This window comes from Phyllopteryx taeniolatus, chromosome 14, assembly GCF_024500385.1.
Source record: "Phyllopteryx taeniolatus isolate TA_2022b chromosome 14, UOR_Ptae_1.2, whole genome shotgun sequence".
In the NCBI taxonomy this organism is placed as follows: Eukaryota; Metazoa; Chordata; class Actinopteri; order Syngnathiformes; family Syngnathidae; genus Phyllopteryx; species Phyllopteryx taeniolatus.
In genome coordinates, this window is record NC_084515.1 from 15,308,904 (window position 1) to 15,333,836 (window position 24,933).

A 24,933-nucleotide genomic window follows, 5' to 3' on the forward strand; every position below is an offset into this window, starting at 1 on the left:
AAACTAACAAATGGAAACCATTAAGTACGTCAGCAACTAACCCCTGTATTGGTGTTTCATTACCTCACCTGAAAATGTGGATACGCTACATAAAATGGAGGTAATTCCTAATTGGTAGTACATGTTCAAAATAAATAAATACTGTATAGTTATTTTGTAGTTTTAGTTTCGAAGCAGCAAGGTCTTATTGTTCTTTTTTGGAGTTAGTAACAGCTTTTCCTTCCCCGAGTGACGCCCCTCACCTGATACCCCCGAGCCTGGAGGAGTCGGGTTTCATGGAGGTGGAATGCTTCACCATCTTGTACATGGTCACCACCAGGAAGATGACGTTGACCTGTCAAAACAAACACGAGTCAGACTCCAACACAATGCACTTAGAGCGGCGTCCAATTCCACCAATGACTCTCTTTCGTCCGTATTGGGTTCGTCTCAATCGCTCGGCGTCGGATTCCGCCGTCGACTGGCTCTCGTCCATATTGGTTTTGTCTCAATTGCTAAAACGACTACCATTATACGCCGGCGAAGCTTTACCGACTGGAAAATTCAATACGTCAGCAGATCATTCCGATTTCAGGGGGCGTGGGTGGTGGTAAAGGAAACAGCAGCGGGGGTTAATAAGAGTTTAATGCGAGTTGTCGACCTCACGCAGCGCTGATCTTCAACATAGATGACAATATGCTCAATCTTGAGCACACACGCACGTGTCGCAGTGAAAATCATCAGAAAGGCGAAGGCAAAAAAAAGGCTCCGGACTAGGACTTGAGGGGAAGAGAATGACGGTGAGGTGCCATATTTTTGGAGCCATCCACCCCGTAATGTTTTCCAACATTCCTGGATGTGTGTCTCAGGAAGCACCGGAGGGCTCGTAGCCAGCGTGGGGAAAGGGAAAGAGACAGGCTTCAATTTCGCATAACGCCTTAGAAATGAATTCCAGCACATAGTATAGACAAAAAGAAACAACGTGTGCATATTCAAAACTTGATTAACTGCCTATGTGTGTGTGTACATGTACTATATGCATCTGTGTGGATGAGTGGTGGGAGGGGATTGATTTTAACTACGTAAAGCACTTTGAGATGCATATCGCTGTATGAAAAGTGCTCCATAAATAAAGTTTGTTTGTTTGATTGATTGATTGATTGAGAATGAACAGGCAGGAAATTGGTGGAAAATGGAAATCTCATTGATTGCAATGGTGCTTGATGGGGGTTCTTCAACGCATATAAATCAATGTTGGAATCACAGAATGGTCTGAGAGGCTTGATAAGATGTTGATATTAAGTAATTGGTTGATGAAGAGACATTGCGCTAATACTAGCATCCGTAAATTATACAGAATATATATATATATATAAAAAAGAACTCTGGAAAGAGAACCTTCGCATCTTTGCCGGATTTTCTTATTCAAAGTGAACGCTCAAGTAGCCTGAAATATCCGCCCACAGGAGCGCATTGTGAGGCGGAAAAGGTTGTTTGCAGCGGAAACAAAAGAGAAGCGCGTGGGGAAAGCCAACGACCTGCAGTCGAGGACACCGTTTTCCGGATGGTTTGACTTCGGGGCTGCGCTGCGGTTGACTTCTGTCTGCGTGATGCATTTAAGGGGGTGACTACAACATCCGATGAAATGGACAGGAGGATACGTTTACGGCTCTGAGGGCCTCTCTTGCTTTTTTGCCAAATTCATCTGAAAAGGAGCATCCCTGCCAATAACTTTGAGCCTACGCATGAATTTACAAGCTACGGACAGACGGACACGGCAGTTTGTGTATGGATGAGTGTCCGTGCTTCCTCCCTGTCATCGCCCACTTGCGGTATTTAAAAAAAAAAAAAAAAGACATGTCTGGTTGCTCATGCTATCGACTGTTAGTGACATCAGCAACAACCTCCACCGGAGTTAAGGTATCACAATCTACTGTTTTACTGACAAATTGGGTCTTTTGTTACAAATAATGTTATTTTCACCAACACTCATTTTTGTGAGACCAAGTACGAGTACAAATACTTACATTTGAGCACTCGCCGTACTGTAAGTACTGATACTAGATAATGCCATTACATCTTGCAATTTTAATTCAAAGGTTTTATTTAACCAAATATTTTTCTAAAAAATGTCTTAAACGTAGCATCATTTACTGTTATGATAACAACTTGTCATTACAGTATTGCATCTCCACCTGGCTGACATGGTTCCTACCCAGAAGGCATATATATGTCAGGCTAGTGAAGTGGTATCGGCGCCGTAGTGTCAAGTACAGACATACAGTATCGGGACCGATAAGGATACCGGTATCAGTGCATCTCTACCTCTAACGAATATAAAAGTAGTGTAGCCATTCAGCGGTATGTATCGCTTGAATAATCAATGTAATGGGATGCACCCAGACACACAAAAAAAACGGTGCTGCAATATTTTGCTCAAATGAAAAGTGGGCTGGTTAAAAGAAAAGGTCTTTTAAATTGTGGGTCTGACGCAGAGTTGAGACATTATCCTCCACGAAAGGTTGTCTGGCTCGCCCACTCGCCGCTTCCATCTTGTTTTCCCACCGAGCAAATGACCTTCACGCCTGAGACGACTCCTGATGAGGCCATCCTCATCCTCAGCACAACCCTAAGTTGTTTCTGATTCCGGAGGACTTATCACGGCCGAGTGGACGCCGTTGACGTCCTCGTGTCAGCAGCGCTAATGGCACCGCTTGGATTTCATGCAAATTGATCTGTAGGCGGCTTACAAAAAAAAAGCTCTTTTAAAGCTTTTTTTCGGAGCAACTCAACTTACCACGATGATGAAAGTGACGGGCCCGATGAAGCTCCAGATGAAATGGTTGTCCACCCGCAGCCAGCACCTGGAGATGACCAAACAGGCGGCGGTCGTTAAACATTAAACCGGCTCAATGCCAAAACAAGGTTCTGTCTCAGGATAACAGGCCGCAGTGGTACAAGTGACCACACAGAGCTACAATAACGCCGCGCTATGAATGTACCCATCTGTCCATTCATAAATCTAATGTAGCCCTCGAGCACAAAAGTTTGTATCCAATTACAGTGGATGCCATTTTGGCTTTCAAATGGGACACACATATCTCATCACTGCTCCTGCAGAAAATGTCATTCTGTTGGCTGAGTGGAGCTGAAATGGTAATCCTTTTTTCATAATTAATTCATACACACAGTCACATTTCGGTATACGAATCAACGAAACTGTGGTAAATAAAGATGTGTTAGATATGAAATGAATATCTACTTAATCATTTGTCAAATGTCAATCATGGCTGTCTAAATGATGTTTTTCTATTTCATTTTAAACTGCTTCCTAGTAATGTTTCTCCGAAGGCAGATTGAACCTCATTGAAAATCAGATGTTATTCACTACAACGCTTTTTCACTTCTGTGCCGAGATTTAAGGTGTGGTTAAATGTTGAGTCAATGCATTCAATCGCAGCGCATTCAAACTTCTGCATTCACTTGTCCATCAATTTGCTCCCACGTCGCTTCTCTGTCCTTCGCTCGAGAAGCAGTATTGTTTTTCTTTTATGGAAATATAGTTTCCTAGTCAACGTACGGCTGCATTAGCACCTCCAAATCCTAGGCCGAAGTAAATCACTTGACATTTTTTTCCCCCTCTGTCGGAATGGAGTGGAATGGAGATATCTTTTTGTTGTGGCCGTCCCTGCGCTTAGGTGAACACGCTACGAGTTAACTGAACGAATTCAGATCAGCTGTTCTGGAATCCAAGACCCAAGAGTTTTCGATCTCAGAGCTCAAGTTTATACCAAGAGTGCGTTAAGCCTCCTTTTTGGAATAGCCCCCCAGTTCCGTGCAGATTCAGTTTTTCCACCCACAGACAGCTCTCTGGTTTTCATGATGAGGTTTTGACACCTCTCAAACCAAAATCGGAAACTGAGGGCAGACATTCAGCATTTCTTGGTTGAATACTTCATACAATAGGACACGTCTCCGCTAAGGCTGCTGCGCCTGCGACCTGACCCGGGAGAAGAAGAAGCAAATATGGGTGGACATATCTAGGCGGTCCCAAGAAGAAAGGCTGAAATGTTGTGTCGTTTGTCTCACAGTCATCTTTTGATGTCAAATCCAAATGGAATTGTCCTCCACGTTTCAATAATTGCGCACGGAAGTGTAAAGTTTACATTGGTGCAGCCGTTGTAATAGAGTAAGCAATTAGCGCACTTTAGCTACAAAGGTGTGCTAACAGTGCAGGAACAGACACACAAAAGAAATCCCCTAAATTAGAGTGCAGCAGTACTACAAATCATGTTTTTTTTCCCCCCTTCGTTTTGCTGGCCAGCAGAAGAGAAGCACATAAAGTTTGAACTGACAAGGTCGGCAATTACCCGTGTGCAAAGAATAAAAAGCCCTGCAGGTCAGAGTAGCAAGCCGGCGCATTCATTAGTGTTGCGGCTTTGCTCTTAGCTGGTGACAGGGTGTAAATTTGCTGCTGGGCCACGGAGAGGTACACTGCTCTTTGTGGTATCACTATGATTACCGAAGTCTGGAGGTTGCCAGGCGGAATTGCGGCCAAAGGCGGTGGCGCACTTACGCTCGCGGCGTGCCGTAGCTGCGGTAGTCGACGGCCGCAGAGATGCCCACCACCGCCGCCGGGAAGAGGTAGCCGGCCACATAGTAGTACTTGCGGCGGGAGAACTCGCTCTCGAACACCTCCACCAGCATGAGGTACAGCTGAACGCCCTCCAGACACATCCAGGCAAAGGCCGCCAGGAAGCAGAAGTGGAGGACGCCGGCGATGATGGAGCACACCAGCTGACGAGGGAAGGAGAAGGACCACAATTACAGGCGCTTCCAGTGAAACTGCAGCTCAGTGATTCATCTAAAGCACGCGAGGGCAAAACCTTTGTGCTCAAGGGCACTTTGATGTGTAAAATGGACAGATGGGCCGGGATGTTCAAAAATGAGGGGAAATAAAAGGTTCAAATTCTAAGTTCATTTTAGGAGCAATAATACACTCATTTTTTTACATTTTCATATTATCTATGAATTAAAAAAAATATAAATATAGTTTAATTCTTTAATTTTAGGGTGGAAAAAAACTGCTCAACTATTCCAAAGCAGCAGTGGGCAAACTTTTGTGCTCAGGGGACACATTTGATTTGAATGAATGGAGAGAATTCATGTAAAATGGTACATTTCGCCAATAAAATAAGAATAAACTCATTTTTTTGTATTATTTAGAATTACTTTATATTTACTTTATTTGCTTGTTAATATTTGCAACAAATCAATCAAATATTTAATGCGTTAAATGAAATATCAATTGAATAAATACATTTTAATTATCCAATTTTAGGGAAAAAAAAAAAGCAAAAAACGAATGCAACAAATATTACAGAACCCTTATTGGGCTGGAAAGAACAGAAGAGCCCGTGCTTGGTCAACATTCAACTTAAGTATTTTCGCATTTTGCTTTTGCTTCTTTTTTGTGTATGGTACCAGTAACGGCAAAGACCAAAAGTGTACACAGTAATGGACTATACAGCGACAGGCCACACTTACTTGGCATGAGGCAATTCTGAAGTGAATCACTGTGAATCACCCCCATTTAAAAAAAAAAAAATACTATTTCAGGAAAATGTGAGGTGGCAATTTTAAAAGGCTCATCATGGCGGTGCTGACCACGCGTCAGCAGTTACCTTGGGTTCGGTCATGTTGATGCCCACGAGGAAGACGAGCTCGCCGACGAAGAGGTTGAGGCAGAGGTTCTTGTGGATGGTGTTGCGGTCGCTCTGCAGGCCCTTGAAGAAGCAGAAGGTGTACAGGCTGATGGCCAGGCACACCAGCGACACGGCGATGCCCATCCGCGTGATCACGGTCAGCAGGAGCTCGTGGACGCTCCCCTTGCCCTGTTGAACGAGAAGGAAGACGTTCATGATAATAAGGAACAAATAAACAAATACAATCTACTGCAATCATATTCGATTGCATACTATTTCCATGAATACCCTATAAAGGGTTGCAGCCGGGTTATTACATTCAACTCTTTTGTAAAAAGCCAGGCAGGTAACATTTCCTCAAACAAAGGCTGTATTCACTCCTCTGCAGCGAGAACTAAGCGTCTACTGGAGAGGCGATCATTTTTTCTACAAATGCTTGTGTACGTTTCAAGCAAGACGTGTCCATTATTCGGTTGACAGAAGAACAGAAAATGTCTGTTATTTGATGGGAGGTGTTTATTTTTGTCTGGAGATTGAGAAACTGCATGTGTTTGAGCGGAAGTCATTTCCTCTATTTTTGCAGACATTGTGACAGAACTAAGGGATTGTTTTTGTTGCTGTTTCTATGTTGGCAGTATTTTTCTTACATATTTGCGAAATAAATATATGGCTATTGAGTGAGTTATTGTGGCGGGGCTGATTGATCTGGCCCCCGGGTCTTGAGCTAGACACCTGCAGTTTGATTGTTTGATTGTGGACTGAATCCTGACGAAACAAAATTCGGACGTTTGTATCGAAAGGTGCGCAATTTGCTCTGGCTAGTTTGGCCTTGGCTTCGGTCTGTGGCGCACAGAGCGCCATCTCGAGTGAGCTGTAACGCAGAGCTAGTTGCGCTGGTTTCTTCTTTCCGAGGTCAAAGAACTCTAAAGCAAGCATGTTTCCAGACAAATGTGAAAATAGCAGCGCGCCGCACGCAAATATCACTCCCGCGAGTCGGGCAAATCCTCCTGTGATATTTGCACTTTTATTGAGGGCGAGGGCCGCGGCGGAGGTGCTGCGCAGGCAATTGGCGAGAGGCTAAGCCCTGCCTCGGGGGGGCTCTGGTTTCAAGCTGCGGTTAAGGTTGAGGTTAAGACAGATGACGAGGGACAGGGTTCACCAGCGGGGGACGTATTATTAAATCAGCCACAAACTGATCCCCCGCATTTATGACGGCTGCCGTCCTTGCTACATTTGCCATTTGTCATGTAATTAAATTGTAATTGCATTTTGTGACCAAAATGCATGGCGGACCACTTCACAAGAAGGATGGGGGGGGGGGGGGGGGGGGGGGGGGGGTTTAAGCTGCGGTCGTCCCATTTTCAGCGCAATTCACCGGGACATATGCGTGAAATATTAGACAGTGACCACAGTGAAATATAATTAGCTCCAATAATGGCGTAATACCGCCTCAGCCTGAGCCGCCATTTCACTCCTTTAAAGTGATGGCCTGCTACATTTTTGCACCTCCTCCGGAAATAATCGAGTTAGCTCCCGCTGACGCGCCATTCTCGCGCTCATCATCATCTTTTAGGAGGCTTTTATTTGTTCAAATGCTTGTGTATGGGTGGAGCTAGACATGCTAATGTCAATTCATTGGTTGAGGCATGCAGGGACCAATACTTAGAAAAAATGCCTTTCCTCAATTATTGGAAGAGCTACATATGGTAGAAAAAAGAAGCTTTTATATAAAAAAAAAAAATCAGCTAACTCGGCTAAGTCGACCACAGAAAATTGGTCGACGCAAAAATGTATGCCTCTAGGCAATAAAAAATGTTGATAAAAGTATAATGGCGCGACCCGGGACAATGTTTGGCCACTGTCTATATTTACCACGCAGATATTTGTTGCAGCCGTACGGACGCAGTGTTGGGCCAATGAAAAACATTACACATCTAAAAGTGTCTTCAAAATCACTTACAGACAGACGCTCCTCTGTCGTTTTTGGCCATGCTTTTCCACTGGCCCAACAGCGCGTCCGTCTGCAACAAATGTCCGTGCGGTAAACATGGACAGTGGCCAAAATGGGTACCGGGCGGCACAAATATGCTTGTATTAATACTTTTTAGTGCCTCGAGGCAAACATTTATGCGTCGACGAATTTTTGTGATCGACGTAGCCGGGTTAGCCGATTTTTAGGTTTTCCTCTCTTTTGAATGGGTGAAGTGTGCGTTCTAATTAACTCCCGCTGACACGCTGTTCTCACGTTCATCATTATCATCAACATCTAACTCTTATGAGACGAAAAGTGAGCCCCCAACTTACCACATTCCCCCGATGGGCCATGAGGATGGCAAAGTTGGTAAGGTGATTGCAGGAGCATGTGGTGTGACTCCTGTTAGTGTCCAGCAGCTTGCAACCCTGAGTGGACCAGTATCCCATCATGCTTCGCTCGGAATAATTCCAGAAGGAACAGTTGGGATTGTAGTAATTCTCCTTCTGCACAAAAAAAATGAATCATACATGAGCGGCGCGCTGCAATATGCATGGCCGCACCTTGAACATTTTGATGCCTCTTGACTCTGCCGGAGGATGTGCAGCGTGTTGTACAAATAATTGTCGATTTCTATTATTTGAGTGCATGCGATGGTGGGAAGGAAGCGCATGAAAGAGATCCAAATTAGGGAATAAAAGAGAGATGACGAGAGAAGATGCGACGAGTCGACTTGCTCCTCAGATTCCACTCGTTTGTTCCTCTGATCTCTGCTAATTGCTACGTGTGACACACAAGCACGACATTGATGTTTTCCCTCTTTATTATAATAGCTTTCATCGGAGCCGCCGGATTTGGACGCGCAGCTGTTTTCGCGTGGGTTCTCGAGAGGGCTGAAGGGGGTCTCACGTCCAGGTGCTCCAGCGTGAAGATCACGGGGTCGGCCACAAACACGCGGCTGGACTCCTTGGTGATGGAGGCGGAGAGGATGTGGGAGTTGACCGTGAGCGAGAGGTTACGTCTGCCGGCGTCTCCGAGGCCCCGCAGCGTGGCGTTCTCTGTGCTGAGGAACTGACCCAGGTGTTTGTACAGCACGAAGACCAGCTTGGCCACACCTGCAACACATCACGGCCATGAAAGCGGCGGGGGAGGAGAACACACACGCAGGCATGAAATCAACCTCGGAGCCAAAGAAAGACGACACTTGAGGGATTTGCTGTTTTTCCGTATGTGTGTGTGTGTGGGGTTAATAGTTTACATAGGTTACTATGCTATTTTTTTCTTTTTTAAATTCTTACATTAGTGGATAAACATCAATGTCATTATTAATGTTTAGTATTCTATATATTTTTTTATGTAATTCATGGATGGATATTAGCAAAATCATAATTATTGTTTTTTCCTTCTGTGCATATATATTCATTCTTATTTGTAAGTTTTAATTTAATTGACATCTTATTTAATTGTGTTCATTTGACCTTGTTGAAATTGAAAGGAAAGCAATATTTATTGCTATTATTATTTATTATATAATTACTCAATTTGTGTAATATTTTAATTCATAACATTTATTTTTATATTACTTCAAATAATTAATTTACTGTATTTATAGATATATCTGAATATAATGCATTTTTTAAACTGTACTTATGTAATTGAGTCATGTCCTTTTCTTCTTTTCGTAGGATTTAAAAAAAAAAAAGTTACAAATTTTAATAAAATATATATATTGCTTTAAAATTAGGCATTTATATTTTTAGATATATTTCATTGCAAAATTCTTATTATTATTATTGTTTGTGTATTAAGACAAGTGCAACATTTCCCTCTGTAGTGATGCACATAATTGTTTTCTTTCCGAATTAAATTGCAAGCTGCACTAATGCAAATTATTGTTTCACAGTAAGAACCCATATTTCAGCCAGCCAATTGGCATGCATGTGCAATGCATCCCACGCGCGGCACACTCTTGTACAATATTTCAGGACAAACAGTGGAGACTCTAGAAGCCTTGAGTGTAGGTAATTTTCCCAAAATATTGGTTTAACTCTTTACATGTTCAGTGATAAAGGCAATCAAGCTCTGCAGCAGTTGTGTGCTCTCACCATTTTTACTGTTGACTTTGACCGTGTTGGAGGAGAGCTGAAGCGTGGATCCGCCCCTGCTGGTCTGCGGGAACCTGAAGTCCTGCACCTGGCCATCTGTGCTCACCACGTACACATCCAGCACTGAGAGGGGAAAGGTGCGTTCGTCATGGGAAAGGAGAAAAAAAAAAAAAAAAGAGAGAACAATGTTTAATAGAGCATAAAAAAAACAAAAAAAAACAGCAACCATCAGGTGCATGTTCAGGTTCATTGCACCAGCGAGAGAACAAGACCCCATGGTGCGCCATTTACTTAACGCCAAATGTGTCTGTAGGCTGCTGGAGATATACGAAATAAATAACAACAAGGGGTGTGCTTGCGAGAGGATGAGCGTGCAAGCCTTCCTGCCGCACGTATGCCAAATATTCATAGGATCAAAAATATCATTGAGCTTTTACTTTGACGTCCTCTACCCCCCTGTGGCTTTGGATAACTCTGGGCTCCATGAGCAAATCTCTCTGAAAATCCTCCAAATTCCCGCAGCCCCTCCTCACCGCCACGCCAGCTGCCGGGTGGCGCTGCCTTTGATGTGCGAAATTACCGATGGGGTCAGGAGGACGCTGGCGCTCGCTCGCACCAGAAAATGGCCTGGCTTTCCGCAGATAGATGGCTCCTGACAGACAAAAATGAGGGATTGCCCTCCGCCGGACTTCGCTGTCTGTCTTGATTTTTTTCTACTTCAAGCTCTGCGCTTCCACCCTGTCTCGAGTGTTACTGACACTCGCCCAGAGGTGTTGTTTGGGCCACCTGCTAATTGGATACTAGCAGTCATACTCGCTTCTTCTCACCCTGTGAAGGGAGGTCAGATATGATATGTGCACAACAGCTTACTGGGCGACACGTGGGAATAGTAAATGGACTCGATAGTTGTGTCATGTACTTCATCAAATATCTTGACAAGACTGCCAATCACAGCATGCGGGCCTTGCGAAGTGTTTCATAATCTGTATTAAACCAAGGACTGCGTCACAAGAAGTCTTGTAGCACACCACTAAACAAAAACGGCACAAATTGTACTGAAATGATGACGATCTCGTCTCAATTCACTTTTGTGCGAATGACAACAGGTGAAAGCAGATGTTGAATGTATCTTCTGTCATCTAGTGGAAGAGCATTTCATTGTTCTGCCCGTCACTATACGTCGCTGGCATAGATAACTAAACAAAGCAACATTAGTTGAAGTAATTACAAATATAGTTGTGCCTTAAGATATGTAAATGCAAATAATCTGTTCCAGCCTCACCACAAAAAAAAACTAAAACATTTTGAATGTTTTTTTATAAGGAAAATAGAACTCCATAATATTGTACTTTATAAAAACCTATAGAAATAACCTAACCAAACAGAATGTAAATAAATACACTGTTTGTGTGTCATGAATAATGAATTGCTGCTCCTTCCGGTGTGTGTGACTTGACCACCAGGGGCAGTACAATACAGTCATGCAGACACAGACCAAGAAGAGTTTCACAACTGCTGCAAGTGAATTAGTGAGCTCCAATAATATCTATTAGTAGTTTTTTGCAGAGGATAAAGAATATATACACATAAGTACTGTTCTATTGTCTGTCTACATGTGTTGCCTAAAGCGTTATAACACTGCCACATAGATGCTATTCATTAACCCATCTATGGCGTTTCGCATTGTTTGTTAGCATTAAGCTAAAAGGATTCAAGGCAAAGCTATGTATTTGTTTTAAATACACAACGCGTTATTCACTTTGTTTTACATTTAGCTTAACAGTAAACCTCAACTGGGAGTAGCAATAAACAGCTTGAAGCCTCGTTTTTTGAAGAATTGAATTAATGGACAAGTGATTGCGGACCGCCGGACATTTGTGAATAGTTGTTTGTGATGTTTCTGTGCCCAGCGATTGGCTGGCGACCACTGCAGGGTGGAACTCCCGGCTGCAGCTAACCCGCGACCCTGATGGAGACAAATCGCATCTAGCTCGCCCCCTCTGGCACTGACATCTGCAATCGGTGCCCTCACAGAAGGGTACAAAAAAATTGGGCTTTGGGCTTTCCGCTTCAAAATTCAAGACAAAAACAAGCCAGTTAGAATGAGATAACAGTGGAGCACAACAAGGGTCTCCTGTATTTTCATCTGAGGGAGGGGACACCAACGGCAGCAAGACAACTGTGTTTATTTTTGTCATGTGTAGAGTGGATTCTCAAAGCGGAAGCAGAGTGTGGAAAAAGCAAGCACCTGTAAAAAAATCATTTTTACTAACGGAGGGAGCAGTTCATACACAAAACTAATAGCCCATCCACTGCCACTGCATTGACAACTGCTCCGATTTACTTAAGTACAGCTCTGTGCCGTCATCAAACGCTAACGCTAACCAACATTAATCTGTGCATCCAACAAAACTCAATGCAACTCTGCTTACCTTTTTTGCTTTGACATGATCGTGTATCAGATAGTTGGCAAGTCGGTGACAAAATGCAGAACGGCTTGCTCACAGACACATTTTGGGGAAACAGACAGCTGGCAAAAGATTTTATAGGAGAACCTAGGTTTAAAATGGCGAACAGCGCGCAACAGTTTGCACAGTCGCGCAAGAATGTGTACAGTAGTGCCGCAACACGGAAAGGCATGCTCAGTTGCTGCCGTACTTACTGTTTTTCAGTACATAGTTTTTATATTGATGGCCTAGAAGTGTTTTTACTACAAATATTTACGATAATTATGACTTTACTACTGCGTTAGCGTAGGTTAGTAGTGGTAGTTAGATTCCTACTTGTGACTTAGGTACATTTTCTGTTTACAACGGCGTCATAGGAACAGAACTCTGACATAAACGGACCACAACTGTACTTGGTTGCATAATTTGACACTTGATGGGTGGGCAGGCACTCTCGAGACCCAATTATTTATATACAAGCAATTAAAAAGTACATTTGCTAGAATCTATCCCCTTTAAAGCTTGATAAAAATTGGCCTTTTGACTCAGAAATTCAGCTTTTGTCAACTTAAATTCCTCTTTACTGCAGAGAAACACAAGAAGTGTCTGTAGTTCATTTAAAAAAAAAAAAAAAAAAAAACCTTAATCAGAACTCGAGTGGGGACAAAGCCACCGATCAGCCAGGCTAACTGGCAGTTGTGGGACCCGGGCGAAGGAAGAGAGCGTCGTGCGAGTGGAACAATGTCCTTTAAATGGTGTCTTTGTTTTCAGATCTGGGAGTCTGTTCCCAGTTCATCCAGCTGCAGAGCGCTCAATGAGGTGACTTGCCTGATTGAAAATCAATCAAGTAGAACGCTCACCTGACTGATATCACCTTGAAAAAAGAGAAAGGGGGGGGGAAAAAAAAAGCCCTGGAGGAAGACTTTAAGCGACGGTGCGCCAGTAACAGAAGTAACAGGCAGTGATTTGTGAGTGACAGGCGTGCTCGCTGATTGGCGCGCCACTTACCGATATTCTCGGCGGGCACTTTGACGATGGCCGGCTCGATCAGGTTCTCGGCGAGGACGAAGGCCCCTTCCTCCAGGGTGTCCAGCATCATGGTGGCGGCGTGCGTCTGCTCTGTGGAATTCATGTCTCGCCACGACTTAAGAGCCTCGGGCCTCAGGAGATTGTCCACGGTGTCCACGATGGCCTGTAACCATGGAGATGCGTGAAATGTCAGACAGGCACGTTCCCGCCGTCACAATGCCAGGATTTAATAACAAAACGGGGGGGGGGGGGGGGGGGGGGGGAGGGGGATGATATAAAGGGCATGCATGGCCGACAGTGACAAGAGCTGATATATCGACAAAATGATGACCAGAGTCATGATGAGGGTTCTGGGGAGTTGAGCTCAACATTCCACTGGAGGAAAACTAAAAGGAAGCAACTTTTTCCCTCGCCCTATTAGTTTATTGAATAATAATGACAAAAGGCTGGAGGGGGATCCAACCCCCACCCCCACGAGGTTTTCACAAACTAATTAAAAAATCCTCGTGAACAATATTCTTGTGCCCGTTATGACCTTGAAAGCTATTTTTGCCCCAAGGAAGGAGAAGAAGAAGAAGAAGGAAGGAAGGAGGGCATTATCATCAAATCTGTGTCCAAAGTGGCAAAATGGTGGAAAGCAATCGTGTTTTCAATGGCAATCCTTTCATTTCCTGCTTTGTGATAAGATGGAAGTAAGATAAACATTCCACACAAGTATCATATGTTGATAAAACAATGCTGACCCTGGCAGCTGTAGTTCAGGACTCTTTTTTTTTTGTGTGTGCTTTTTTTGTATTGTTTATTTCTATTGTGCAAGGTGGAGGTTATCATGAATAACAGGAGATAACATCGATCACATTGTTTTTATGACGTGTACATTGTAACAGAGGAAGATGTTGACTTTTTTTTTTTTACTCTGCATTTTCTATAGTAGCTGAGTTTATTTCTATTGCGCACAGTGGCAGTTATCAGGCAGAACTGATGAGAGGAGTGATCATATTGTTTCTACGACATGCATAACTCATTCACTGCCAGCCTTCACAGTTAACATGAATGTTTGATTTCTAAAGCCGTCAATGGCAGTGAATGTGTTTTAAAACTGAGCACGCATTGGATTTTGGATTATTTCAACTCATTCTGTCGGTTTCTATTGCGCAAGGCAGCAGGTATTATTAATAATAATGAGACGAGTGATAACATAATTGTAAAACAGCATGTGTGACAAGTGTGGTGTGGACCTTTGACTTGTGGATTATTTATAGATGTTATGTATAGTGTATTTCTATCGTGCAAGGTGGCAGTTATCATGAATAATACTCCTCAACGGCAGTAGACCCCTAAAATTCAAAACGTGGAGGGCACGATGAAAGCTAGCGACAATTTAACCCTAGGTGCCGTTAGCCCCAGCGTGGGGCATCACAATAATGGTAATTAACCACAACCAGCCCTTGCTCATAATGCCAATTAGTCATTGCTGTGATGATCCAAAACATTTCAATGACCACAGACGGTCGCATCCGCTTGGTTAAGTCCGTTTTCCCGGAATAATGACGAAGACGATCAGCCAAAAGTCTGCGCTAATGAATGATTAACTACGAGTGTACCCAGATATTCAGGCTTGGAATGACCTTGCAGGGAGCTAGCCATGTGTACTGTGTGAGTGTGTGTATAGGGGGGGGGGTCAGGATTGATTACAGGGTTGGAGACAAGCAGGCAGATTTACAGTGTGCCACATTCCAGTAATGATCCATCCTCAAGGGAGACTGAAGCTTTTTAAACTGGATTTTCAAAGTTCATGATCGAGAACACATCACATACGAATCAAAAAGCCTTTTGCCGAGAATAGCTTACAGCATTTTACGGGCCATTACAAATTGACCCGTGGCCCATTTGGGGCCCCAACCCTACGTTTGGGAAACCCTACATTATATGATGTTGATTTTTCAAGTAGACACTAGGAATGTAATCACGGTTCGGTACATATCTTGATTTTAAGGTTAGTGTTTGGTTCACAGTGGGTACCAACAGGGGAACACTTATGCAAAACAGGAGCAGATTTTATTTAAAAACCATGAAAGAAGTGTAAATGTTTTCTTTACAATTCACTGCGTTGACGGCTGGTGAATTCGAACATGGAGAACTGGCCGTGAATGAGTTTTTAAGAAAGCGCAACATCAAGGGGGGAGGGGGCTCCACGGTCAACGACGGTCCCGACGTGTTGAGCGAGCTTTCGAGCTAGTTTGCCTAGCGACATAAGAATACATGGTCACATGGCACAAGAAGGCATGCACAGTTACCACATCTACTTACTGTTTTTCATTTAATTGTTTTATAATTATGTCCTGGAAGCCTAACATTCAGCATATGTCACCGCCGTAGGAATGAAAATCGTTGTAAACCAAGAGCCCCTGAAGTTTGTATTTGTTTGGGTTATGGAACTAAACCATGAAGAGAAGTGCAAATTGAACTGTTTATTGAACTATTATGCTATATAAAAAAAAAAAAAGAGAGTGGATTTTTTTTATTGCCTTGGGTTCATCAGAAGAGCCTGTGAGAGGTTGCCTAAATGCCATTGCGCTAGTTTTTTTTCTTCTCCCGGTGCACTAATATTAACATTTGACGCCATTTCAAATGACTCGACCTCAAATCAAGCAAATCTCTCGCCATGACGTCTGCTAGCCCGAGGTGGAGCTGCACTTTGTTTGTATACGGGCGGGATCTGTGGCTCGAGCGTTTGGGGGGAAAATGGGAATACATGTCTTGTTACAACCTTAGCGTTTAAAACGCAATGCTTGTGTCATCTCTGTGAACACCCCCAAGGAAGAAGAAAAAGTTAAAGACTAAAAAAGCAATGGCAGAGATAAAACGCCATTGCAACAGGAAGACAATTGTTCATTTTATTTTGATGCTATAAGGCGGGCATGGGAGATGAGATGAATTGCATAATGTAAGCAAGTGAAAAGCGAAGCACAATGCCACTTTGATCACACTTGCGGCTGACATGGAGGTGCAATTAGGACCGCGGGAAGGCAATTATTCACACGACGTATACAGAGTTGAGAAAAGAGAAGATGCTGTGAGAAAGGAAGTATTAGAGCGAGTGTGTGTGCGCGCGAGTAGAAATGAAAGAAAGATGTAGTGATAGCACAGAGGAGGACAAAGATGGAACGATATTGACATTCGCTGATGGAAAGAGTTCACGGGGAGGCAGCCAAGGATACAGAGTGTAAAACAATCAAGGACATTATCCGGGAGACATTTTGGATGCATGCTGCTAAGTAGGCGGTAAGGGATTGGGGTTAAAAGTGAACAAAAAAACAAAAAAAACATCATGGAAAGGTTCTCCGATTGTACCTTCATGTACGCTCTGCACGTCTTCTCTCGCTTTTGAAGCTTTCCCCCCACCCCACACGCACAGACACACACAAAAGAAAGATGGTAGTGAGAAACAGGAAGTGCCACATCAGGCCACTTACCATAAATTACATGCGCTAATAATGAGAAGAAGGGGGAAAAGTCTTAAGGCTTCTTTATACTCGCACGGACGGCGACCGCGCTGGTGTCACTGCGGCTGTCCCGCGCGTAGTTTGCCTTTATACTCGAGCGGAACCCACGCGTGCAGTTTTGAAACTGTACTGCAGTTCGCCTCCAAGTCGGGGGTGTCGCTACGACTGGTATTGGCTAGGACGCCACATTTTTTGGGCCATTTCCGGTAGCCCTTTTTACTTTCCTTCCAGTAACAAGGAACAAAGCAACAACAATGGCGACCGTGGACCAGTGTCCGCTAGAACTAATGGACCTAGATGACCAGATGATACGTTTAATTGTGCTGCAAAATCGATCGAGAAGGCGGCGGCGTAGATGGTATGTAGAACCAAGGGGCACGCTGAGTACGTCTCCACAGCATGTGACTAAATCACGAGAGGTGAGCAGCAATTTTTGCCGTGTGCGCGTCAAGCTACGCAGACGGGCCGCGCGGGCCAATTCGTCGGTCACGTGATGCAATGCGGGCGTTGTCGGCCGCGCGACCGCAGGAGTATAAAGAGGCCTTTACAGAGGAATTATTTCAAAACGATGTGACACCTCTAAATGCCAAGATGTGAGAAAGGAGGGAAAAATGCTGAGGCTTGGATTTGGGATGCTCGCCGTTAGTGAGGCTTTAGCAGACAAAAGCCAGAGGATGAGAAACAATGTGCCATGCCATCATTTGTACCTTCTGCCAAGGAGAGAATAATACACGACAAACTCCTTTGTGGCTCTCTTGGCGCTTGAATGGCTCCCCTTGCTTTTACCCAACTCAGTTAAATCACATACTGCACTCTCACACAGCAATAGGGAACACATCAGGATGAAAACTTTCTTTTTTAATGTGATCGTAAGGTCTAAAACTACACTGTCACTTATTCTGCAATATCAGCATACAGGGCAAAATGTAGGCAATATATTCTCAGCAGAATGAGAATTATAAACCTAAAAGGAGAAAAATGCAGGAATTATGCATCACGCCTTCCATTGTGGTGCCAGCGCCCGTGAATATGTAGATTAATTGTGGGTTCTAAAGTGGGAAAATAAAGTACCATCTAAGAAGGATATATGCAATATATCATGGTTATAAGTATCTGCCAAGAAAATAAAGACTTAAGGATATCAGAACGCAAGCAAGTAACTTTATAAACTTCAAATAAATCCACGAGCTTGAATGAAAATGCAATTCCAACTGTTTCCTAAAACAAAAAAAAGCAAAACAAAAATGCATGGTAGTAGCCTATTACAATGCATCCCACCGGGCATCCTCCAATTGTTTATGACACTGTGTATGAGTTATCTGCCATATTTTTATAACCCACTGGAAGGAGTTTGGTCCTCTATGGCCTATTTATGAATGAGGGTATGAATTTTGCTTGGTAGGGTAGTGAAAAATGTTTCAGTGAGATACAGGTATGCTACAGGGAGCTAATTAAAAACTATGACTAAAATGTATGCATAATACATTTTAAAAAATGAATGTAAAATCAATAAAATATTACAACTAATAAAAAAACTAGTTGATCGAGTGTAGGACTCAACAAAAGAGGAATAATAATAATTCCTATTCACTTCTTCACAAGCGTCAATCATCTCGCTGTGTGGCGGAGACGGAGGAACATCACGGGCGTTTGCTTTGGCGTTTGCTGCAGAGCGCGCCTCCACGCTCGTCTTCAGCATGCCGGCATTCGTTGAGCGGATGTTTTTAAAATGGAGGTGTGTTGAATTCCCAGAGGATTGAGGATCCTCTCCGGAGCAGACCAACAAGCATCTAGTTTGCGTCCATTTCAAGCAAGCAAATATGCTTCCTTGGACTATATAATCTCATCTCATCTGGGAGAAAGCACAAGGTTCTAATGCCTTACAGTGAGTCACTGAGTGTCCATTTTGTTTCACTTTTATTCAACCAATATAGTTCATTGTCCCATAAGTTGCCGGGAGAAGTCACATGGTGTTTGGCGAGCCTTTTGGGCCCATTTTAGGCAACTAGATATCCCTTGCGCTATAAAGGGTGGTGCGAAATCACATGGCTCCACTGCCTTTATTGTGTGCCATCCGTTTGCACTAGTATGCAAACAAAGATGGTTCTTCTGCCTTGTACTGAGCCTTTTGGCATCCATTTTGGGTCCATTTTACACAACCAAATATAGTTCTAATGCTTACGGTGAGCCGTTAGGCATTCATTTTGGGTCCATTTTAAGCAATCAAATATGGTTGCTTGCACTACAAAGGGCAGCGAGAAATCACACTGCTCTACTGCCTAATAGTGTACCGTCCATTTGGGGTCACTTTGACGGTTCTAATGCCTTATAATGAGGTGGTTGGCATCCATTTGGGGTCAATCTTAAGCAGCAGGCGGCTTAACATCCCCTCCGGAGCAAATCTGCCTCTGTTATTCTTCAAGTGTGTGCTTGTATGTAAAACAAGGGCACGCGCCGCCTTGTGTTTGGATTTATCGCCCGGCGTCCTGCCGTTCAGCCCCGCTGCGGTGAGACGAGATGGTCACAATGGGCCATAAAAAGGATAACGCGTCACAGTACCTTGTTGAAGCTACGTCCTGCCGAGTCCTTCTCGCTGGGCCTGAGCTCCTGCAGCTGAGCGTCCAGGATGTCCACCAGCTGCTCCATGAGGCGCACAGAGGAACTGACGTCACCGGCGAACACCGGGCCCTGCGTCAGGCGCGCCAGCTCGTTGGCGAGGTTGGCCGCGTTCTCGCCGCTTCGTATCTGGGATGGCAGAGGATTGGGGGGAGGTAGAGAGGGGGGGGGGGGGGGGGGGGCAGAGTTTAATGTCATTAGCGGGGGGGGGGGGGGGCGTTCGCGTGAGTTGCCATGTTGTGTTTGTGCCGCATGCTTGTGTACCAACACAAATAAAGGTCTCCCCCTCATCTGCACTTGGCCTGTTGACTCTGGTTCATTAGAACACAGTAACACCAATCGGGCCTGGTTTATTTCAACAAATTAACAACAATCTTTCCTGGATTATTTCATCAAAATAATACAAATCGACTCTGTTTTATTACAGCAAAGTAACACTATCAGGCCCGGCTTAAAGTATTCAAACAAAATAGCAACAGTTGGCTCTGATTTATTACAACAAAGTAACAATTTATTTTAGCACTGGTTTGTAAACAGCAAAGTAAAACATTATTATTTTTTTTTTTAACAATCTCGGGCCAACTGTTGTACTTTGTTTTAATAAACCAGGCTCTATCCTGGTTACTTTGTTTTAATAAATAAACCAGGCAATTGGCGTTACTTTGTTTTTAATAAACCAGGGCGGACTTGTTGTTGCTTGGTTGAACTTCATTTTAATAGGTAATAACAATCAGCCCTGGTTAATTGTAATAAAGTAGCACTTTATTACAACAAAGTAACAGAAATCAAGACTGGCTTATTAAAAAAAAAAAAGTAATACCAGTCAGTTGTGGTTTACTACAAGAAAGTAACAACACTTGGCATTGCTTTATTACAATAACGTAATCCCAATCGGGCCTGGTCTGTTACAAAAATGTAACCACCAAGGAACAACAATCAGCCCTGGTTTATATGAAGCAAAGGACTGCAAGAATGCTTTACACATGCAAATATGTCTACTCCAGTGGAATAAATACTAAATCAAGTGAACTTTGAAGCTGTCGTCAGCATTCACGATGTATTTTACATCTGCGAAACGTTTCAACAACATGAAAAGAAGCTCGAGTCAGAAATGTTTTTAAGATACAAATGGACTTTTTATGAGTCGCTATTTCCCCCCACCCCGTTTGCTTAAATATGATATGCAGTATGGAACAGGAACGCACTTCCCAATTGATGTGTTTGCCGAAATGTTTCCTGACAGCACCCGGGAACTCTGTCTGAACTCGCTACGTTCGGCAGGTGTTTTTCCCACCGTGGCTTCCGTCAGATGCGTGGCGCTTTGTGCGTTGTTTTGTCGAAAATTAAAGCGGACAAATCACTGAAGAAATAAGTTGTCGGGCTTTGATTGTCGCCGCCAAACGACTGCCGCCATGACTCCACACAGCCAAGCTCGTTTGTAGCTCACGAGATTGCTAATTTATTGTCCTCAGATGTTTGCAAGTATGGTCGAGTTAAAGGGTCAAAAATACTATTTTTGGTGTTGTATCAAGTATCAAAGTAAGCTTAAAGTAATGAGTCTTGTTTAAGATTTAACACCAATAGAAATGGTAATAGGGGTTGGGACAGAATATCAAGTGGTATCACTTACAATGGAAACATTCTATTGCAATTGTATTGTATTCGGCTGTTAATGTTTGGCTTACTTTAACTAAACACAAACAAGTACAGTAGCCTTAAAAGGTAAAAAAAAAAAAAAAAAAAAAGGTGTTACTGATCAGAAAGAAAAAGAAAAGAAAGTAGTTTTCATTACTTTTCTAATATATATATACATATATATATATATATATTCTAGTAAACCTGGGGGTTATTATTTTTACTTTGTTTTAATAAACCAGGGCCGACTCATGTTCATTTGTTTTATTAAACCAGGGAAATTTGTGTAAAAAAAACAAAACAACAACAACAAAAAAACAGGGCAGATTGGTCTTTCCTTGCCTTAATAAACCACGACTTACGGTGTTGCTTGGTTTTAATAAATCAGGGTAATTGTTGTAGCTTTGTTTTAATAAACAAAGAGCCTATTGTATTATCTGAACGTCTCTAGGGAAACATTTCAAACCCTGCCCGCCAAGGTTAAACCTTTGTCCTGGCTATGACCCTGGTAGCACACAAGCAAGTTCAGATACTATTTCCACCTTTTTGGTTTTTTTTCAGTATACATCCCTCCAAGTTTGATTCTTAGCGGCGAAACATATTATTTCTTTCACAGTTATCTTTAGCAACCGGCATTCTTTTTTTTTCCCTTACCTTTTGTGCCACTTGAGTCACCCAGTGGGATGTGCAGTTGCTGAGGTCTGGGCCCTTGGAGCACCAGCTCCCTGCCACCGTACACAGGAAGGAGGCAATGCCTGCGGTAGCCCAGAGCAAACAGACGTTGGAGGGAGGCCCAAAACAAAAAATGGCGCTCGGATATTCTCACTTAGCTTTCATTCACACACAAACACACACAAACACACACACACACTCCGTTGCAGGAAACTAAGTGTTCATTTCCAAACATTGTTAAAGCCTTGCCAGCTTTGTAAGGTAAGGGAAAATAATCATAGAGGGGGGATTCTTAAACACAGTCAGCTTTAAACGAAGTAAGGGGGGGGGGGGGGGGGAATCCCAACAGTTTCCTGTGAAGACACATTTCAAATACTTAGATGTGGGAATAAAAACACAAGATTACGGCTAATGAGTGCCTCTTCTTTGACAAAGATGACAACGTGTAGCCCTGTTCCCTTTTTGACCCTCCTCATTCAAAACAAGTCCCAATCCGGCTTTGATCCTACGCTTTTTAATTTGACAGTGCTGTCAATGTGTGCGTGTGACGGGTTGCTAAAGTAACTTTGCGCGCGGCTAATGATTGTCAGCCAAGCCGCATAATGGCCATCAGCGCACCATCACCGCCGGCTTTTATGTCAGACACTTTTAGCAACTGGAACTAATTCTTATCTAATAAAACCATGCGTGTACACTCATGGAATCGTGGCTCCAAGATAGCAGAATGAATGGCGCTTATCACAAGGTGGTGGCTTTCTCTCCACGTGTTGCTGATTTGTTCCGGTTTCCATTTTCCCCCCACAGGAAATACTGGACTGCGCCGGGGTAAAAAGTCATCATCATAAGACATCATCATCATTATTAACTTTTTTTTTTTTTTTTTTTTTTTTTTTTTTTAAGTAACACGTTAACAGCATTTACTTTGATGCAAATAAGATCTTGAAACTTTTGTAGATGACTAGGGACATCTCATATATGGCTGTTGTTTGAAAGTTTGAAACCACTGTAACGACTTTTAAAAAATAACAATAAACCAGCTCCAAATTGTTTTTTGTTGTTGTAATCAAAGTACTCGGTTGCACATGATTAGAATGTGCTAAACTGACGTAATTTCTACTCTTTTCCTCAAAACTCATCAAGTAATAAATGTTAGTTTAACACATTTTAATCATGTGCTACATGTTCGAATTAAATAAATGTGTTTTCAGTGCAGGGGTGATTGGTGTTAGTTTTGATAAACGAGTGCCAACTGTTTTTATTTTGTGTTAATAAACCAGGGCCGGCGGCACGGTGGACGACTGGTCAGAGCGTCAGCCTCACAGTTCTGAGGACCCGGGTTCAATCCCCGGCCCCGCCTGTGTGGAGTTTGCATGTTCTCCCCGTGCCTGCGTGGGTTTTCTCCGGGCACTCCGGTTTCCTCCCCCATCCCAAAAAACATGCATGAATTGGAGACTCTAAATTGCCCGTAGGCATGACTGTGAGTGCGAATGGTTGTTTGTTCCTATGTGCCCTGCGATTGGCTGGCAACCAGTTCAGGGTGTAGCCCGCCTCCTGCCCGACGACAGCTGGGATAGGCTCCAGCACGCCCGCGACCCTAGTGAGGAGAAGCGGCTCAGAAAATGGAAAAAAACAAAAAACAGGGCCAATTAGTGTTACTACTACTACAAACTTTGTTTTAATAAATTGGTGGTCATTGTTCCTTTTTTTTTTTTAACCAACCAGGACTGATTGTTATTTTGTTTTAATAAACTAGGCCCTATTGTGTTACTTTGTTGTAATAAGCCCAGGTATTATTTTGTTTGAATGAAAGGGGGCAGAGTACTGTTACTTTGATTACCTTATGTTAGATTTTTTTTTGTCATTGTTGGTGCAGATGTTGACTAGAGAGGACTGATGCTGCAGTACTGATGCGTTTGTTAAAGTATTGATGACACAATTGTATTACTAATATTCTATGTACCGTATTTTCACGACCATAAGGGGCACTTAAAAGTCTTAAATTTTCACCCAAATGGACGGGGGCGCCTTATAATGCGGCGCACCTTATGTGTGCACCGAGTTCCAACATCTATAAATGTTGTTGTGTGATGAGCGCTTCGCTTGACTTATTTTTTCTCTTTGTTTTTTGACCGCTTGACTTCCTGGGAGCATTTCCTGCCGACACGCTGCTTATACAGAGAAAAAGCGGACGTGGCTGAGGACAGCATGCGGACGTAAAGGGGGAAGGGTGCGTGAAGGCGGACGCTAAAGCCACGCCCCCATTAGGGATATAGCGCCGGGGTGTGAATTGTGCAAAACAACATCGGTTTGGCTAAGGACCCCCCCCCCGGAAATGGCACCTACGAAGAGACATGCTTACGAAGCACAGTTTAAACTGCAAGCTATCAGTTACGCGGAGGAACATGGGAATCGAGCAGCCGCGAGAGAATTCAAGATCAACGAATCCGTGGTTCGTAAGTGGAGGAAGCAAGAAAACGAGCTTCGCCAAGTCAAGAAGACGAAGCTGAGTCTCCGCAGAAACAAGGCGAGGTGGCCCGAGCTAGAAGACCAACTTGAGTAATGGATTAATGAGCAAAGAGCAGCCGGGAGAAGCGTCTCTACAGTCACCATTCGACTGGGCAATAACGCTTGCAGAAGAAATGAAAATCGAAGATTTTCAAGGAGGTCCGTCTTGGTGCTTTCGTTTTATGAAACGGTGCCATTTATCCATCCGGGCAAGGACTACCGTGGCGCAGCAACGTCCGGCGGATTACAAGGAAAAGCTGGCCCCATATGCCAATGGATTGTGGGCGCTTGGGCTAACGTGCCTGCTTTGACTGTTGTCCGAGCTTTCGCGAAAGCCGGTATCATTGCCGGACAGCCCCCCGGCAATGAGACTGACTCCGACGAGTACGAGAGGGAACCCGGCGTGTTTGATGGAGAACTTGCCCAGCTGTTCATTTCGGATACAGAAGATGAGGACTTTGATGGATTTGTGGATGAGGATTGATCCAAAAATAACGTGAGTACATTGTTAAATACTTCAATAAAGCACAGCCACTCAGTGTGGCTCCTGCTGCCTTTTTAAAAACATTGTTTTAGCGTGCATGCGTGCCACCGTATGTTTTAAGCTAGCGTATGTTTTACCATGCCTGCGCCCAATAATGCGGTGCGCCTTATGTGTGTGTTAAACACAGAAAGAGACCCCGTAACTGAGACTGCGCCTTTTAATACGGTGCGCCCTATGGTCGTGAAAATACGGTCGTCATATTTCTTTAAAATGACTGT

The 24,933-nt window shown here is 43.5% G+C and overlaps 1 protein-coding gene across 7 annotated transcripts in view; it reads right to left on the reverse strand.

Moving 5' to 3' along the window:
* Positions 1-24,933, reverse strand: part of LOC133488857 (adhesion G protein-coupled receptor L2-like) — a 118,017-nt gene that overhangs the window by 15,271 nt on the left and 77,813 nt on the right. For 5 of the 7 annotated variants that reach the window (XM_061797307.1, XM_061797305.1, XM_061797312.1 and 2 more), the window contains exons 7-17: positions 21,649-21,749; positions 19,303-19,488; positions 16,592-16,630; positions 13,217-13,400; positions 9,762-9,884; positions 8,566-8,771; positions 7,989-8,162; positions 5,664-5,873; positions 4,556-4,776; positions 2,777-2,843; positions 243-334 (exon numbers count right to left, since the gene is read on the reverse strand). In XM_061797307.1, coding sequence (XP_061653291.1) covers positions 243-334; positions 2,777-2,843; positions 4,556-4,776; positions 5,664-5,873; positions 7,989-8,162; positions 8,566-8,771; positions 9,762-9,884; positions 13,217-13,400; positions 16,592-16,630; positions 19,303-19,488; positions 21,649-21,749 — 1,603 coding nt within the window. The remainder of the gene's footprint in view (positions 1-242; positions 335-2,776; positions 2,844-4,555; positions 4,777-5,663; positions 5,874-7,988; positions 8,163-8,565; positions 8,772-9,761; positions 9,885-13,216; positions 13,401-16,591; positions 16,631-19,302; positions 19,489-21,648; positions 21,750-24,933) is intronic. The other 2 variants (XM_061797308.1, XM_061797306.1) reach the window with 1 other exon arrangement.